The sequence below is a fragment of the Diabrotica virgifera genome, chromosome 5 (genome assembly GCF_917563875.1).
Source record: "Diabrotica virgifera virgifera chromosome 5, PGI_DIABVI_V3a".
NCBI classification, from domain to species: Eukaryota; Metazoa; Arthropoda; class Insecta; order Coleoptera; family Chrysomelidae; genus Diabrotica; species Diabrotica virgifera.
The window spans coordinates 26,819,358-26,838,592 of record NC_065447.1 but is presented as its reverse complement, the minus strand read 5'-3'; the positions used below and the strand labels follow the sequence as shown (position 1 = coordinate 26,838,592).

The following is a 19,235-nucleotide window of genomic DNA, read 5'->3' as shown; positions in this document are numbered from 1 at the left end:
GTGTGTGTGTGTGTGTGTGTGTGTGTGTGTGTGTGTGTGTGTGTGTGTGTGTGTGTGTGTGTGTGTGTGTGTGTGTGTGTGTGTGTGTGTGTGTGTGTGTGTGTGTGTGTGTGTGTGTGTGTGTGTGTGTGTGTGTGTGTGTGTGTGTGTGTGTGTGTGTGTGTGTGTGTGTGTGTGTGTGTGTGTGTGTGTGTGTGTGTGTGTGTGTGTGTGTGTGTGTGTGTGTGTGTGTGTGTGTGTGTGTGTGTGTGTGTGTGTGTGTGTGTGTGTGTGTGTGTGTGTGTGTGTGTGTGTGTGTGTGTGTGTGTGTGTGTGTGTGTGTGTGTGTGTGTGTGTGTGTGTGTGTGTGTGTGTGTGTGTGTGTGTGTGTGTGTGTGTGTGTGTGTGTGTGTGTGTGTGTGTGTGTGTGTGTGTGTGTGTGTGTGTGTGTGTGTGTGTGTGTGTGTGTGTGTGTGTGTGTGTGTGTGTGTGTGTGTGTGTGTGTGTGTGTGTGTGTGTGTGTGTGTGTGTGTGTGTGTGTGTGTGTGTGTGTGTGTGTGTGTGTGTGTGTGTGTGTGTGTGTGTGTGTGTGTGTGTGTGTGTGTGTGTGTGTGTGTGTGTGTGTGTGTGTGTGTGTGTGTGTGTGTGTGTGTGTGTGTGTGTGTGTGTGTGTGTGTGTGTGTGTGTGTGTGTGTGTGTGTGTGTGTGTGTGTGTGTGTGTGTGTGTGTGTGTGTGTGTGTGTGTGTGTGTGTGTGTGTGTGTGTGTGTGTGTGTGTGTGTGTGTGTGTGTGTGTGTGTGTGTGTGTGTGTGTGTGTGTGTGTGTGTGTGTGTGTGTGTGTGTGTGTGTGTGTGTGTGTGTGTGTGTGTGTGTGTGTGTGTGTGTGTGTGTGTGTGTGTGTGTGTGTGTGTGTGTGTGTGTGTGTGTGTGTGTGTGTGTGTGTGTGTGTGTGTGTGTGTGTGTGTGTGTGTGTGTGTGTGTGTGTGTGTGTGTGTGTGTGTGTGTGTGTGTGTGTGTGTGTGTGTGTGTGTGTGTGTGTGTGTGTGTGTGTGTGTGTGTGTGTGTGTGTGTGTGTGTGTGTGTGTGTGTGTGTGTGTGTGTGTGTGTGTGTGTGTGTGTGTGTGTGTGTGTGTGTGTGTGTGTGTGTGTGTGTGTGTGTGTGTGTGTGTGTGTGTGTGTGTGTGTGTGTGTGTGTGTGTGTGTGTGTGTGTGTGTGTGTGTGTGTGTGTGTGTGTGTGTGTGTGTGTGTGTGTGTGTGTGTGTGTGTGTGTGTGTGTGTGTGTGTGTGTGTGTGTGTGTGTGTGTGTGTGTGTGTGTGTGTGTGTGTGTGTGTGTGTGTGTGTGTGTGTGTGTGTGTGTGTGTGTGTGTGTGTGTGTGTGTGTGTGTGTGTGTGTGTGTGTGTGTGTGTGTGTGTGTGTGTGTGTGTGTGTGTGTGTGTGTGTGTGTGTGTGTGTGTGTGTGTGTGTGTGTGTGTGTGTGTGTGTGTGTGTGTGTGTGTGTGTGTGTGTGTGTGTGTGTGTGTGTGTGTGTGTGTGTGTGTGTGTGTGTGTGTGTGTGTGTGTGTGTGTGTGTGTGTGTGTGTGTGTGTGTGTGTGTGTGTGTGTGTGAAAAAATGGCTTGGATGCGAGTCCGTTAGCCACAGATTTTTATTTTATTTTTACCTCAATTTATTAGTTTTGTTATATTTATACGTATTTCAGTTAAATGATTATATTTGTTTCTTTCAAGTAGTTTATGAGTAATTTAAATATTTCCATTTTATGACAACTTAGTAGATATTCTATACTAATTGGAAAATGAACTTGTGTTTGTCGTAAATTGTAATATAATTGATTTATATATCTCTCGTTAATTTTGCATTCCAAGAAAATATGGTTTAAATCTCTAATCGAAACATTATCACAAAAACATACTGATGAATTAATTATTCCTAATTTGTGCAGATGTGCCTCATATTTCCCGTGTCGAGTTTTTAATCTGACGATAGTAGAAATATCTTGCTTTGGCAGGTTATATTTAAATATGTATTCAGGTGGCGGAGGAAGTTCTTGATGTAAAGAAAAATATAAATTTTTTGACATGCTTGTAATATTTTTCCATTCTTTTTTCCATATTTTATTTATTCTAACTTTGACGTCATTTATTGCATCTGTCGATAAGATGTGAGTTAGTATCTCACCTTTTTTTATTGCATCTTTGGCCAACTCATCCACTTTCTCATTACCCAGTATACCGGCATGCCCTTTTGCCCATATAAATACTACTTCCACTTTAGACAAATTATTTTTTATATTACATAAAATTTTTGATTTGTATGAACTAAAATCAGTATTTTCAATTGCATATATTGCAGATCTGGAGTCTGTTATTATCACAGCTTTTTCAATATTATTCTCTTTGATCCATTCTAGAGCTTTTTCGATGGCTATAATCTCAGCTGTAAAAATACTACTAATACTAGATAATTTGTAATTATTATGTTGATGGGTATTTTGCACATACATAGCACATCCTTATTTTGCACATACATAGCACATCCTACTCCTGTTTGATTTTTAGAACCGTCCGTATAAATTACTGTGTAATCCACAAAGTCGCTCAGTATAGATTTTACTAAAATATTATTTAAATGATTTGATTCTGTATATTTAGGAATTATGATAAGACACTTCTGTCATCTGACGTCGATAAGCCTAAATCAACTTTATAACATCACACAAAAAAATATAGAATATTTGAAATAATTTTACTAACATGGTCCATTTTTTACTTTTTTTGAGATATGAAGGTCTTTTAACGTAGCTATCTTCTTATTTGTGCGCCATGCTTGCTTTCAAGCGTTGGCTTTCGTCGTATTAATAAGCTGATGAAATGTTTCTCGGTCGGCAGCTACATATACATAATATGAAACAATTCCGCGACCGTTCGACCTTCCATTGTCTAATATTACGCAGCCAGGACAGTTGTTTTCTTAAAAACCGAGCGTTTTCATTCGATTTTGCCCTGAATGATCAACCGGAGTAAGCGATATTTAGGTCCTCTCATTATATGACCGAAGTATTGAACCTTTCTCATTTTTATGATGTTGATCAATTCTCTCTCATTGTGCATGGTCTCCAGCATACGTTCGTTGGATATGTGTGCTGTCCTGTCCACGGGATTCTGAGCATGCGACGGTAACACCACAACTCGAACGCTTCTACTTTGTTAAGATTCTTCATTTTTTTGTCCAGGTTTCACATCCATAGAACAAAACGGACCAGACGTAGCACTTCAATACTCTTAGACGTGTGCTCAATGACAGACTTCTACTGCACAATACAGAACGCTAGCTAATAAACCTTTTTCCTGCAAGTTCTATTCTGGTCGAAATTTCATCACTTTCAACCCTGCAGTCAATCCAGCTATCCAGATATCTAAAGTGTTCTACCCTTTCGTGGATTTTGTTATTTAATTTTAGTACAAAAAAAACAAGAAAAGAAACTGTAATGAACATGTAAACCGAATTGGACCAGATAGATTGGCGAACATCTGTAAAAACAACAAGCCGTTTAGCAGAAGACCCGTCGGAAGGCCTCCGAAAAGGTGGAAAGAAAATGTACAGTCAACAACAACTGAAACAAAATAAGAGGCAGACAAACAAAAGCAATCCCATTTGTACGAAGAAGAAGAAGAAGAATTTCGGTACTTAGTCTTCGATATTAATTTTTCCGACCACCACCCATTTTGTTTTCTTTGCGTTGATCGTTGAGCTCTTTGCAGCACATTCGTTATTTACAGCGTTCAACAGGGTTTGAAGGTCTTCTAGACTCTCTGCCATTATGGCGGTGTCATCTGCGTATCTGATATTATGAATAATTTCACCATTGATTTTAACACCTTAATTTTAACATTTAAAGTAGCTATATTGAATTAAAAATCTGACTTACCTATACAAGTTATTAGTATAAATTGTCGGCTGATAAAACGGAAAATGATTTTGTCCCAGTTGTGTGGTCTTTTTCTGCCTAACAATTTCATGACCATTATTCTCCCTTATAATCGGTTTATTAAAGTTATTGTATTCCACACCTTGAAAATTCGTATGGGGATTTATATTTCTTATAGGATTTGGGTGCCATCTTCTCTGCTCCCTGTCTCTTTCCACCTGCCAATCATCAATCTTCACATAGTTATTCGATCGATTTGGTTTGATTTTAGTTTTTGATAATATTTTTTTAGGATTGTTTAATAAATTATTTATCGGATGTATGTATTTTTTATTGTTATCTGAAACCGCCTTTTTGGCTGGAGCAACTTTTTCTAGGTGGATTTCATACACTGCTGGAACTTTTACGACTTGTACTATTTTGGAATACTCAGAGTTGTCATCGACGTTGTGAATTATTTGTTGGATTTCCTTAAAGTTCATTACGCCTTTCTTAGGTTCTTCCTGTTTAACTTCGGTCTTGACTGGAATGCTTCTGGATTCCAACTAAAAAAAATTGGATGTGAATCATAAATATAAAACAGAACTTACCTACACTAAACAAGAGAATACAATACAAGATATATCGACAATAACAATAAATTTATTGGATATTAACTAAAAAGAAGACGTTAACAGACAAAAGAGATGAGATAGAATAGGGTAAAATATAACAAAGATCAATATAGTTTTGACAGGGACAAGCGTAGATATCTCGGAGGGACAATCACCACAGATAACGATATTACGGTAAAGATAAAAGGGATAATTCAGGTAGCAAACAGATGTATGTATAGCCTCCACCTCCACCAGGATATGTAAACCAGTTATTAAACCGGTGGTCATGTATGGGTGTAAGACGGGATTGCTGACAAAACAATGGAAAGAAAACTCCGATGTTTTGAGAGATATATCCTTAGAAAATTGGCTGGTCATGTCCATAGGCTCCTTAATAACCGTCTTGCCAGGTTGAGATTAAGCCCCGACAGGGAGAAGATCCTTAGGACGTCCAAGAATGCGGTGGAGATGACATCGATCTTCCACACAGAAGACTGAAGATGAATCCGCTAGGATGGAATGCATGTAATAGAGATAATAAGATTCCGGGATTGCATTTTAGACTTTGATGAAAGGACAAACAAAAGACGCATTACCAAATCTTGTGCGAGGTTAAAAGTACAAAGAAAACACAAAAACGCAGGTACTAAATACAAGTGGATAAATGTTCCTATAATGAGTAGAAAAGCATTAGTTAACGAATAATTTGAAGAGAAGAAACAATAACAAGCTGAAAAAAGATATTAATTGAGGGGCTTGGAAGTAAAAGGGTTTAAGTGCACTTTTTTAAAATTCTGACCTAAGTACAGATTCGCAAACCTAAATGGTATTATAACTTGGTGGTAAATTGATCTAAGCATATTTCGCCCTACAGGCGCCATCTATCGCCATTACATTTTGTTCAATGAAAGCAATTGCAGTTTTCTTTGGTAGTAAAGAGGTTTATCCGTGCTCTTAAACCGTTTTACCACAAAACTATTTTTAGTATTCTGTAAAAACAAATAGTAAAAAACGGGTTTAAGTGCGCTTGAACCATTTTACCATAAACCTATTTTTAGTATTTTGTAATGCGTAAACACATGTTAATACAGGATTAATTTCAAGTAAATAAATATTAGACTTGTGACCAATTTTGAAGACTAATTAAGTATTATGCAACGTGCCAGTTGTAGTTATACTGTGGATAACAGCTGGAACAAAAATGATTAGTAATATGTAGTTAACAGGGAGAGATTAAATGTCCAGCAAACGACGGCAATGTTGCCAAATTCCTTTTAGCGGGAATTTTAAAATTGTATAGCAGTTTGGTTTTAAATTTGACAGTTCTGTTTTCCCAAGTCAAAAATCTTGACCTTACTTTTACAAGTGATTAGGATTATTATTATTTTATTTACATGTAAATTGAAACAATATTGTGCTGTGTCATAATTTAAAACTCATTATGTTGCAGTCAGTTGATAAAATTGCAATTCAAAAACTTTTAGGTAGGTACCTGTAACTTCCACATTATTATTTATTTTTTAAGTATTAAGGTTGATGTTGATATCAAAAATTTAGATTTCAAAGATAGTTTTATGTAGGTCGATACTAATAGAGTAATACTAGATAATAGATTAGATACAATTACAAAGTAAGCTGTAAGTAGTATAACTGCCCATGTAATCACCTGTTATGTTTTTTTTAGATTTGCACTGTATGGATGGCACAGGAAGAGAAAAGAGTACAAGAACATGAAACATCTTATTATGAGTGTATATGTATGTGATCCTCAAAAAATGATTTTACAAAACAAGATAGAGAAAGAGCTTTAAAATCCCAAGGATCCTGCAAAATGTTTATTTGGTGTACTAGTCGAATAATAGTATCTAAAAATATTGAAACTATTTTAAAACACATTACGGGCATGAGGATGATATAGAGCACTTACATAAATACCAAAATCAGATAAATATTTCTTTAAAGTTTATTTTGAGACTTTCTTCAAAAATGTAAGTAAAATATTTGCATATCGACGGCGGAAAGGCAGGACTTCGTAACTGAAAAAATTTACATAAACTGTAAAAAATATTTACATATAAAAACATGAGTTACTTCAGTTTTCGCTTTAGAATAAGTGTATCGGCAGCTATTACAGCTGGGAAAGTTTCCGGAAGGCTTCCAAAAGGCTTTCCCAGCTCTAAAAGCTGTTTAATAGGTGCTGATACACTTATTCTAAAGCGAAAACCGAAGTAACTCATTTTATACAAATTTTTCAGTTATGAGGTCCTGCCTTTCTGCCATAGATGTACACAATATAATTTAAAACAAGAATGTTACCACTAAACCACTTTTTAAATATTACTCATGAATATTTACTACAGTTTACAATTTCAAACTAGTGTGTTTGATTCTCCTATACCTATATTTTACTTTTTTAGTAAACTTCAGACTGTTGAGGATAGCATAATAGCATAGGAGGCGAATTAAAAAGAATTGATTTACTTACAAGAAAAGATATCAGAAACATTAAACTCTCTTATGGCATTGATTTGAAAGATGGGTATATGTACAATGATGATGCAACGTGTTTATTTTTGGGTTGAATGCTTACAGACTCATGTCCAATATTATTTTACAAACAACATGACATACTAATGGATATTCATTCTGAATTTAACATTTATGATTTTTGTCTTATTTTCCTTAATACTGTGCCAAAAGGAAATGTTAATTAAGTTTGGTAAATCCTTTATCGCAATTGATGGAACTCATGGGCTCAATCCCTATGACTTTCAACTTATGACAGTATTAGTAAAAGATGAATTTGGGAATGGATTTTGTACTGCTTTCTTATTTTCAAATAGAAAAGATACCTACTTTAATTTACCAATTTTTTTAAATACATGTCTGTGTTGGTATTATATGTATAGTCAAATGTTTTCATATCAGGCATAAGCGACACCTTTTACAATGCCTCGTCAAATGTAATGGGTATTGCTCCTAATAGACTGTTAAGTGCCTGGCACATATATAGGGCATGGTAAGTAAATCTTAATAAAATATCTGATTCTGAAAAAAATCCTATTATGTATACAAGATGTATTAATGATGGTTTATATTAGAGTAGAGAGTAGTAATAGCTTTTTGGGTAGACTTCTAAGTGATGCAGATACATACAATTTTAGTAAGTATTTCCAGTAGAATTACTGCAATAACATCCAACAATGGGCCTATTGTTATAGGAAGGGGTTGTGGAATTAATACCAATATGACCATTCAAAATTTTCATAAAATTTTGGATAAAAGGGTATCCATTAGTTGTTATCAGTTAAGTTTAAAACTTGGCACTCATGGAGAGCTATACCATAATATATAATAGGTATATTGTCTCATAATATTACATCTCATATTGTTCACTACATTAGTAATGAGTGAGCAATATGAGATATAACATATTATAGTATAAGTCTCTGTGCATGACCAGATTAACATGTTTGGTGCCCATCTCGAACAAGCTCCACTTGGCTGGTACCACATACTTAAATCATTTATTTAGTTACACAGTACTACTCACATAATTTATGTGTCGTCAGTACCTTCCGTAAAACCTTCGTGATGCTACCCATACGTCATGGCCACTGAATGTGTTAAAGCTTGTTAATGTAGGAGAGTTATACTAAAATATATATCTTATATTATATTGCCTTAAATAGAAAAAATATCTTATTTAAATTGTATCCATGTAAGTTTTGATTTAATGAAATAAACCTTTTAATCAAAAAAGTGTTGTTTACTTGTGTACACCCAGCAATATCCTGATCAAGACGCCAATAGGGCTTTTCATCGATTGTCATTTGTTTCGAGCTTCTGTCATGAGTCACATAATATTAATGTATCTACGTCATATGTCTTTGGCTTGTATCATTGGTATATACCAATAACGTACGACGTAGATATATTAATATTATGTGACACATGACAGAAGCTCGAAACAAATGACTGTGAATGAAATGCCCTATTGAATAGGGCTTTTCATCGATTGTCATTTGTTTCGAGCTTCGGTCAAGTGTCATATAATATTAATATATCTACGTCATACGTCTTTGGTTTGTATCATTGGCAATATCAATAACATATGACATAGATATATTAATATTAGACAACACATAACAGAAGCTCGAAACAAATGACTGAGTGAAAAGCCCTATATCATGTAAATACAAGTCATAAAGATGTCTTTCTACGGTTAAAATTTCAAAGCCTAAAGACATCATTTATGTAACTTCTTAAGCCGTCACAAAATGACTGCAATAAGAAAATAGAATTTATTAACTCGCCTCGCCCCCAGGCAAAGTAAAGGTGCTAGGCCACTAAGAATGTTTTTTCAATTTTTTTTATTTTGCAGCTTTAGCACTTAGCTATTTAGCCAGATACATGATGAGAATTAATACCATTATAATACATATTAAAACTAATTCAAATTACTAGTAATTTTATTAATATTCTGAATAATTATGTAACCACTTAATACTAAAATAAAAAAGTGTCCATCTATACTATCCCAACACATTTTCACCTTTGAAATCGTAAATTTCCATTCCCATTAAAAAATAATTTGTACTGTATAAGTATATTTCTTTTGAGCTTCATTTTTTTTTTCAAAATACTGCAACATGAGTTTTAAATTATGACACAGTACAATACTTGTTTCAATATTTACATGTAAAAATGTAAATAAAATAATCCTAATTACTTGTAAAAGTAAGGTTATAAATTTAAGAATACAGAACTCTCTTTTAAAACCAAAGTGGCATTAGACTAATTTTAAAATTCCCGCTAAAAGGAAAAAGGTAAATCTGGCAACAGTGCCGTCGTTTGCTGGACATTTAATCTCTCCCGTAGTTAACATCTGCACTTGAACCGTTTTACCAGTAACATTTATCAACACCATGTACCGATTAAAGTACATTTTTTTTAATAATTTAAAAAAGGAAGGATATAGTAAGGGTAATAATATACCGTAATATTTTTATAATTTTATAGTACATTGTACACTAGACAAATTTTAGTTTAATGACTCCTTGAATTTATAAAACTCAAACAACTTTGAAGCTGATTATCTCAGAACTACCAAAACTGCACTTAAACACTTTTACGTCTGGCCCCCTCAATTATAAAGTATATCGAAAATGAAGAAAAAACTAAAAAAAAAAAAATAACTGTTTTGGAAGTTACCATTTCTCCTTCTGGCTGAGGCAAGGGTTGGAGAGGTCGCCCCACAATAACAGCTTCATTCTTTAATAATCCAGTGATGTAATTTGCAGAGTTAATCGTAGTTGTACTGTTGGGCAAATTTAAATTTTGATCTACTCCTACACCATATCCAGCTCCAATATTAACGTTAAATGAGTCGTCGGTGCTTCTCTTTTTGTGAGTCTTTTTACTAACGACCACATTTTCTGGAGGCAGGACTAACACTAACTGAAAAAAAAAAACTATTATTTGCAAATGTTGTGAGAATAAACTAATCTACAAAATCTAATATAGGTACCTATCCCCTAAAACGTCTACTAGCTGCCATTTTTAAAATTAGACCAGGAAGGATCTGTTTTTAGGTGGATGTGAGAGGTGGCATTCAAAATTTTGCGGATAAAGTTAGGTGATAACTTCGTTAATAATAATTGACTTATGCTCCTGCTCAAATATGCCCGGAACATTCATAAAAAAAAATAAAATATTTAAAAATTTCAAAAAATTTTGTTTTTTTTCTATTTTCTTTGCTTATAACTTTAAAACGATTCATTTTGGAACAAAGTCGTATAAGAATAAAACAAAGATAATTAAATTTTCTATCAGATACGATTAGTTATAAATGTCTTAATTCAACACCCTTGCTGGAAAATAATAAAAAATATAAAATAAGGGGGCAAAACAAGCCTGTCCTTATTCAATGTTTTTCCATCACTTAGGTTGTTACACTTGGAACCTTCTTAATTCGCTTAGAAAATTTTTGTTATGTGCTAAAACCGTCCACCAAATTTCATTAAAATTGACTTACTAGATTTTGCATAATAATTTTGCAATCTAAACTTAAAAAAAAAAAAAATTTTTTTAAAATCTTGTATAACAAAAACTGGAACATACAAAGATGTGTCAATTTTTTTTACATATAAAGAAGCACTCCACCTATCTAATGCATTTTACAGAATTGAAATAGGATTATTTAAGCAGCCTCAGTAATGTTTTAAAGTTATAAACAATTTTTTGGCTTATAAACAAATTAGTGCTGTGTCCAGGAGGGATGCTACGGGCTCCTTTATTTAGATGGACTTACCCAAGTTTTTTTATGTATTTTGACCCGTAGAACACGAATTTTTTGATCCGGATGTCGATAAGATTGTTATAAACAAAGAACTTGAGGAACACGCATCCCTGTTTCACTCCATGTCTGATTTCAGTTTCCTCTGACAGCTGATCGTTAACACGTACTTTTGTTAGTTGCTTATAGTATAACATCGATATAACCCTGAGGTCATTTTAGTTTATCTTCTTTGATTTCATTCTTCTTATGCCACTCCTATTGAAGATTGGAAATCATCAAGGCTACCCTGACTTTGTTTACAGCTGACCTAAAAAGTTCATTAGTGGTGCAGCCAAACCACTCTCTCAAATTCCGCATCCATGACATTCTTCTACGGCCTGGATTCCGTTTTCCTTCTATTTTTCCTTGCATTATATTTTGAAGTAATGCGTATTTATGACCTCTCATCAGATGACCCAAATACTCGAGTTTTCTTCGTTTTATCGTTAACAAAATTTCTGAGTCTCTTCCTATCCTTCGTATTACTTCAAAATTTGTGATTCTTTCAACCCAACTTATCTTCAGCATTCGACTGTAGCACCACATCTCGAAACTTTCAATATTTTTTATGTTGTTCTGTTTGAGGGTCCAGGCTTCTACACCGTATAATAGCGTGTTAAATACGTAGCCTCTTAGCATTCTTAATCGTAGAGGGATGCTTATATCTCTGTTGTAGGAGAATTTTCTCATCTTTATGAAGGTGGCCCTGTCAATTTCGATACGTCTTTTTATTTCATTGTTTTGGTCTCCAGTTTCGTTTATTAAAGTTCCCAAGTATTTGTAACTTGATACTTTTTCAATTTGAATGCCGTTTATACTAATATGTACTGGTTGTGTCATGATTTTACTGAAGACCATATACTTAGTTTTTTTGATATTAATGTTTATGCCATAATTGTTGCAAGCAATAGTTATGTTTGTAAGTAATCGTTGTAATTCTTCTACTGTTCTTGCAACTAGTACAGTGTCATCTGCGTATCGAATATTATTTACAACCTCTCCATTGATTACGATTCCTTCATTTGCTTGCAAAAGGGCTTCCTGACAGATGCTTTCACTATATACATTAAATAGCAGTGGTGACAAAACGCATCCCTGTCTTACTCCTCTACGTATTTCTATTGCTTTTGATATCTCATTTTCTATTTTGATATTAGCTTTCTGATTCCAATATAAGTTGAGAATTATTCGCAGATCTTTATTATCTATGTCTTTTCTTTCAAGAGTATAGTATAACATAACATATAGTATAGTAAAGTATAGTGTATAGTATACGTATACGTATAATATACGTATAGTATAACATCCATATAATCCTGAGGTCATTTTAGTTTGTCTTCTTTGATTTTAGGACATGCATTAATTGTTCATATCGCACTTTGTCGAATGCTTTATTATAGTCAATAAAACATGCAATATATCTTGATTGAGATCCAGGCACCTTTGCATTAGTATATTAAGCGAATAAAGAGCTTCACGAGTTCCTGGGCCTTTGCGAAACCCAAATTGCGTATCATTAATGTTTATGTCCAGTACCTTTTATTTATCTTTATAGAGGGTACCTACCTTCTATATTTGACACACTATATATAATTTTATTAAGATGGGCTTAATAAAACTTTGAAAAGTAATAAATCTATGCAAACTAGAGAAAATTACATTTGACATACATTTGATAGTACATACATAAAATCTCTTAAGGCTATGTTAAACAATATTTTACATCATTTTATCCTTTTACACCGAAACAGCAAACTATATTAATTGGTTAAAATTTTTTAATCACATTAACCATAAACCACATAATACATGAGTATGTAAGCATCTCCGTTGAACTTATGTAGAGCATGAAATAAAGCACACTCAAGCATATAACCAAGTAAATGTTTACCGAGGATTCACCGTTAACATCAAATAGCATAAGAAACGAATAAACACATTTTTTTGTAAAAGATTATTTTATTTGCGACTAAGAAAGTAAAGTGAAAACAAGTTTGGTTATTTCATCAATTAGATTATCCATCTAGAATGCTTTTCATATGATGGAAAGTTTCAACTTCAAATAATTAAAGCGATTAAAATGAGATTATTTTAAAACAATAAAAATCTAATACCTCGTTTTATTGTGCAAAAGATATTTATATGGTCTAAGACTGTAAATAATAAGCCTTCGTTACAATATTGGAATATGTACCTAATACCAGGTGCGGATCTAGAAATTCACAATAGGGGGGTCAGACGTACCGCAAATATTTTATTTTCCAGATTTAGCCATACGACTCACACTTACTCTAAGGATAACATTCAGTAATTTCAGATACATATGGTATCAAAGGAATTGAGCTCTGGCTGACAGAAAAAAATAATAAATAATAAAAAAATCCTTATAGACTAAATACAATAGGGGGGTCCATGGACCCGTTGACCCCCCTCTGTATCCGCACCTGCCTAATACAGAGTTTTATTGGTGGAAATGAACTCCACAATAATTGGAAAAATCAATAAAAGGATTTAAAATGTAAAAATGTAACAAATTAACAGGCTCGTATTGATTTTTAATTCCACTTCTGTAGTTGTCAATGAAACGCCAGACATTAAACAAAAGGATAGCCAAAGATATTAAAAAATAAATAATAATAGCTAAGGATACACTGTTAAGAGAACAATGTGCGGAAATACAGCTATTGCAACATAATCACAGAGCTTTAATACTACAACTATCTCATCACATGGTCAGATTTGGGCTACAGTCCTTGCGCTCCCAAATCCCAAATATCGTTCCTAGGGGATCCATGGTACAGGGAAAAAATGTTGCTTTAAGCGATGCACCAGAAAACTCTGGTGGATTTATAGCCATACCGCGGTATTTCGTTCCAATTCGTGGACTCAAATGTAGACAACGAGATGATAAGAAAGGAAAGAGATACTGAGTGACTTTTCTGAGATCAGAAACAAAAATCTAACGGGAACGGGAGAGAACAGACTCTGAGGCACTAAAAGATTAAGTCTTCTTCTTTTTCTTCTTTTGGTGCCTATTCGTTTCGAATATTGGCGATCATTCTGGCTATAATTATTTGATTAACTGATACTTTAAATAGATTAGTTGTTGTTGTGGAGAACCATTTTCTCAGGTTCTTTAATCAAGATATTCTTCTTCTCCCAATTCCTCGCTTTCCGAATACTTTGCCTTGAAGTACTACCTTCAGTAATCTGTATATTTAGTGCCGTTTCTCATTATGTGTCCGAGATATTCTAATTTTCTCCTTTTAATGGTATACATCACCTCTTTTTTTCCCCATTCTTCGTAATACGGTCTCGTTGGTTATCTTGTTTGTCCATGATATCCTTAGGATTCGCTTGGATAACTACATCTCGACGGCTTCAAGTTTTTTCTCTGTCGCTTCAGTGAGTGTCCAGAATTCAACTGATTACCAGGATTCAACAAAAGATTGATTACCAGATTCAACTAGAGTAGTAAAACTGGTACAATCCAAAGGTAAAAAAGACCTCGAGAAATACCATAACCCATCGCAACAAACCTATCTCTAATGAGTAGAGCTTATAGAAGTATCACAAAAGTACCCAAGGTGGCAATAGTATAAAGACCCTTGAAATACCGATAATAATTCCAAATCAAAATCTTAAAATGAAAGCCTCGTTGTTCTCCAACTCAAAGCATTGACAGTTACTTATTTTGATCCATATTAAAGCCTTGGAATAGTTTCCTTAAAAACCATCAGAAGCCTTGATAGCTCCAATCAGAGTCCTACAGGTGAATCATAAGACAGCTTCGTCAGAACTTATATTGATTTAAACAGGCTTAATGTAGCTTTCCTAAAAGAAAGGTTTAAAAAAGAAGTTTCCTACAATAAAGAGCCAAAGAGGTCTATCGAGCATTAGTGAAAAATTTGTATTTAGCCGATTTGCCGGAGTTCTGAGGACTCATATAATAGTCCAACGATATATCAAAACACTGCCGTTGATGAATCTTCGTCCAGAGATTTAACGACGGTAAAGATGAAGACTATAGAGGAAGAAGATTATTCTCGGATCAATATAAATTCTATATGATAATCTTGAAACAACCACCAACAAGGAAGATGTAATAACTAATGAGAAATTGAGGGATAAATGCTTTGTACCTGATCATTGGCTGTAATATGAATGCACACCATCTGACTCGAGTAAGTACAAACACTAAATAAAGCAGAGAATCGTTAGTACACTTTGTTATGGATCATACATATCCTCGATTTAGGAAACAAACCAACTTTTGTAACAATTGCTGTTTGGAAATAACAGATAATGAGCCTATCAAGAAAACTTATCGTAACCCTCGTGAAACAAACTGGTAAGCATGTATCTACGATAGGATACATCAATAGGGCTCTTTCAGGCTTTAGCTACATATAGTGAACCATCGCACATCGTCTGCGTCTGCTGATAAACATCATACAGAGAACAAAACAGAATACTTTAGCCGTATAAAATAGAGGAATTTCGAGGATTTAAATACCGTCTTCCTCGACTTATAATGCAAGGAAAAGTATAGGAAAATAGATGAATTGGTCAAAAGAACCTTTTATGGCTGCGTAATATTAGGCAATTGTTCCCAAGTAGAAGAATTATTTCGCGCAGCAGTCGATAGGTACGGGTTTAAGGAAATTTTAAACATGATGACGGTCAACTACTAAATACGGACACGGCACCTTAAGAAGAAGAAGTCAATCATATCTTTCATGTCTGCGAGGACTTAGATCGCAGGCGGGAAACACTTTTTGGAGTCCACACCAAGTCCAGAAGTATATGGAAACCATCCACTAGACCTATTCAAGTTGGTAGGTACAGGATTCCAGAATTTTGGAATGAGTCTAACGAAGAAATAGAATATGTACAAATGTACATGTACAATAATCCAATTGGCTGCAATACAACCGGTGTATAAGAGACGACTTTAGAAAAAAAAATCAAGTGCAACTAGGAAACCCAACAGTTTTCACGTATTTTACTCTTCTTGATTTCACCTTTCAGTATTCTCAAAGACATAAGGGATAAAATCGTGGCCAAACTTGTATTGAAATATCATGGTCTAAATCAACAATTTGCAATATAAAACATTTTCTTGTTTACCTACTTAACCCAGCACCTGCCACGTGGCTTTGCAAGGCGCCAACTGCCACGTGGGGTGCTCACAGCACCCCTTAAAAATTTTCTGTGATCTACCTGTTTAAAAAACAAAATAATGCGTTGAGTAACACAAGAATATAAAAAAAACATGTTTTATTAACTTATTAGCCAATTATATGTTATAAAAGTTAAAAAATAAAATGAAAAAGATGTTATAAGCAAATTAGCCATAATAAATGAAGTCAAGTAAAATATCTAAAAAATTAAGATTTAGTGAGTATAGAGTCTATATTAATAATTTAAATCAGTTATTTCAATAAAAAATGTAAATTTGACCTGTTTATCAAAAATACAAAAAGAATTTAAAACTTAAAGTGCCAGATGATGACACCCCAATTCGACTTTAGAGCTATAAGTTCAGAATGACACTAAATAACCACTTAAAACACTAACACATCTATGCTATATAATATTATAGAAAGCTACTATGACGCACAGCTCGGTTACCAAACTTGAAATACCAAATATTTGATAAAAATGTGTTAAGGGGTGCTGGTAGCACCCCACGTGGCAGGTGCCGGGTTAAATGTAAAGGACGTGCTGTTTGAGGTACATGTTTATTCAAATATTGCCCTTTAAATGATTGGTTTTTAAAAGACCATGTAGTTTATTTACTCTAATTATTTCATGTAGGTACTATTTCTATTAAAATCGTTACTCACGAAAACTCACCATACATAGTGCACAATACTTTCTTAACTGAACCAACATATCAATATCGCAAATTGATCATCCATCTATGGTAGTGGAGCCCAAGCGGGGATTTTTGCAGTTACTCGAGCGCGTCAGATTATCATATGGGGAGAACCCTGGTACCCTGTAGATGTACCTTTACCATATATTGGCTCTTCTAAACACAGGGGAGTTCGTTAAGGGGGGCCGAAAAAAAAATCTATCCTTAGAAAAACTCGAAATCATCAGATTAAGATAAGGTACGTCGGAAAAATGAAAGAATACCCATGAACGATCACATTAATCACATATTATTCAGATTATTAATAATTTATCTCTCTCGTTTGTTATTTATGAAAAAAACAGCAAATACAAAATATGTGATTGATGTGATCGTTCATGGGTATTCTTTCATTTTTTCGACTGTAAGTTAAGTACATGCAAAACAAAAAATCTGACGATTTGAGCGGGTCGTAACAAAACGGGCGAGTTAAAAAGTTTCACAAAAAAAGCGAATAATTCGCGAAATGAACGTTAGATCGAAAAACTAAAAAATACGTTTTCAATATTTTTCAAAAATCTATCGAATGATACCAAACATGACTTCCCACGGAGAGGGGTGGGGGGTAAATTTAAAATTTTAAATATAAATCCGCGATATTTCGCAAAATAAATATTAGATCGAAAAACTGCAAAATACACTTAATCAATATTTTTGAAAAATCTATCCAATGGTACCAAACACGACCCCCCACGAAATTGGGGTGGGGGGTTACTTTAAAATCTTAAATAGGAGCCCCAAATTTTTATTCCAGATTTGGATTCTTCACGTAAAAATAAGCAACTTTTATTCGAAAAATTTTTTCAAATTATGGAGAGGTGGCGCTATAATCGGAAAAAACGATTGTTGGAAATGGAAAATTAAATTAAAAATGGAAAGTCCCCACTAAAATGGAAAACTTTACTTAACTTTTTTGGTTTTAGAACCTACTCTTCACAACCCAATAGGTCCCCAAAGCATTCGAGTGAAAGCACATTTAGCATACTTCGCTCCCCTACTATTAACACATATTTTTATTTTACGAACACATTACACTATTAGACGCACTTTTCTGAAAAAGGAGTCAGACAATATGTTAATTAAACGAAAGTCGAAGAAGAAATGAATGTTGTCAGTAAAGCAGTCTCCTTGATTTTACATCACGGCAACCTAGGATTTCTCCATACTCTGGGTTGCTCGTCCTGAGGTTAGAACCTCACAGTACGGGCTCTAGATAGCAGCTTGAATACGTAGACCAATACAAATATCTTGGCTGCTGGTAGCTCGTTCAACAATCAACTTGACTATAAACAAGAAGTAAGAGCGAGAATAGAGGTAGCCCGACAAGGCTTTATCAAAATGAAAAGCTCATTTTGTAACAGTAGCATTAATATCAGTCTTAGATGTTGCTTTCTGCATTGCTATGTATGGTCAATAGTATTGTATGGAATGGAGACCTGGACGCTCAATATAACTCTGATGGACAAGTAAGAAGCCTTTAAACTTGGACAACTCACACCACCAACGAAAATGTTCTGAGGAAAATAGATACATAGATAGGGAACAGCTCTTAGTTAGAAAAGTTGAACACATAATGAGAAACGAAAAGTACCGCCTTACATAACTGATCATCTAGGGGAAGATTGAAGGAATCGGGGTCCCAGTAGGCACCAGATTTCATGGCTTAAAAATATCAGCCTTGATTCATCATCTTTGTTTAGAGCCGCGTTGAACAAAGACAGATTTGCCAGTGTAGTCACTAACAATTAAGGACAACAAGGCACCACAAGTGAAATTATTAATTATTTCATGTACTATTTCTATTAAAACCGTTCCTTAGTAATAAAAAACTCACCATACATAGCGCACAATACTTTTTTAACTGAACCAACATATCAATATCGATAATATTGATAATCCATTAACACATAGTTTATTTTACGAACACATTACACTATTTTACGCACTTTTCTGAAAAAGGAGTAAGACAATGTGTTAATTAAACGAAAGTCGAAGAAGAAATGAAGGTTGCCAGTAAAGCAGTCAAGTGTTTATATTAATAATTTTAATTTGCGGATTAATTGTTTCTACTTTCATGCTAGTTCTAATTAATAACTGGATTATCTGCCGAGCATTTGTAATTAGATTCTTTTTAGCGATTTTACGATAAAACCTATAAGAAGAAGATTTACATGAATATGTGGAATGAGTCATAGGCCTGGATCCCGCGTACCAAAAAAAGTTTATTAATAGCAAGCAGAAAATGTGTTAATAGCTTTGACGGTGTCTAGTCGGACAAACTTTGATGTACGGGAACACTGGAACAGAGGAAGTTTTAATTGTGAAATGAAATAGGTTACAGGTTTCGAACGTCAGAATACGAAAACGTCCCATGTATTTTGTCGGACAGAACTTCCAATTGATTTGTTACCCTTTCATTAAACTCTCATGCAAAAATCAGACTGCTATTTACCACCAATGTAAATTCTAT

The 19,235-nt window shown here is 34.4% G+C and overlaps 1 protein-coding gene across 1 annotated transcript in view; it reads right to left on the bottom strand.

Moving 5' to 3' along the window:
- LOC114326001 (uncharacterized) overlaps positions 1 to 19,235 on the bottom strand; it is a 37,865-nt gene that overhangs the window by 1,381 nt on the left and 17,249 nt on the right. The window contains exons 7-8 of the mRNA XM_050651305.1: positions 9,720 to 9,965; positions 3,910 to 4,454 (exon numbers count right to left, since the gene is read on the bottom strand). Of these exons, the coding sequence (XP_050507262.1) occupies positions 3,910 to 4,454; positions 9,720 to 9,965 (791 nt within the window). The remainder of the gene's footprint in view (positions 1 to 3,909; positions 4,455 to 9,719; positions 9,966 to 19,235) is intronic.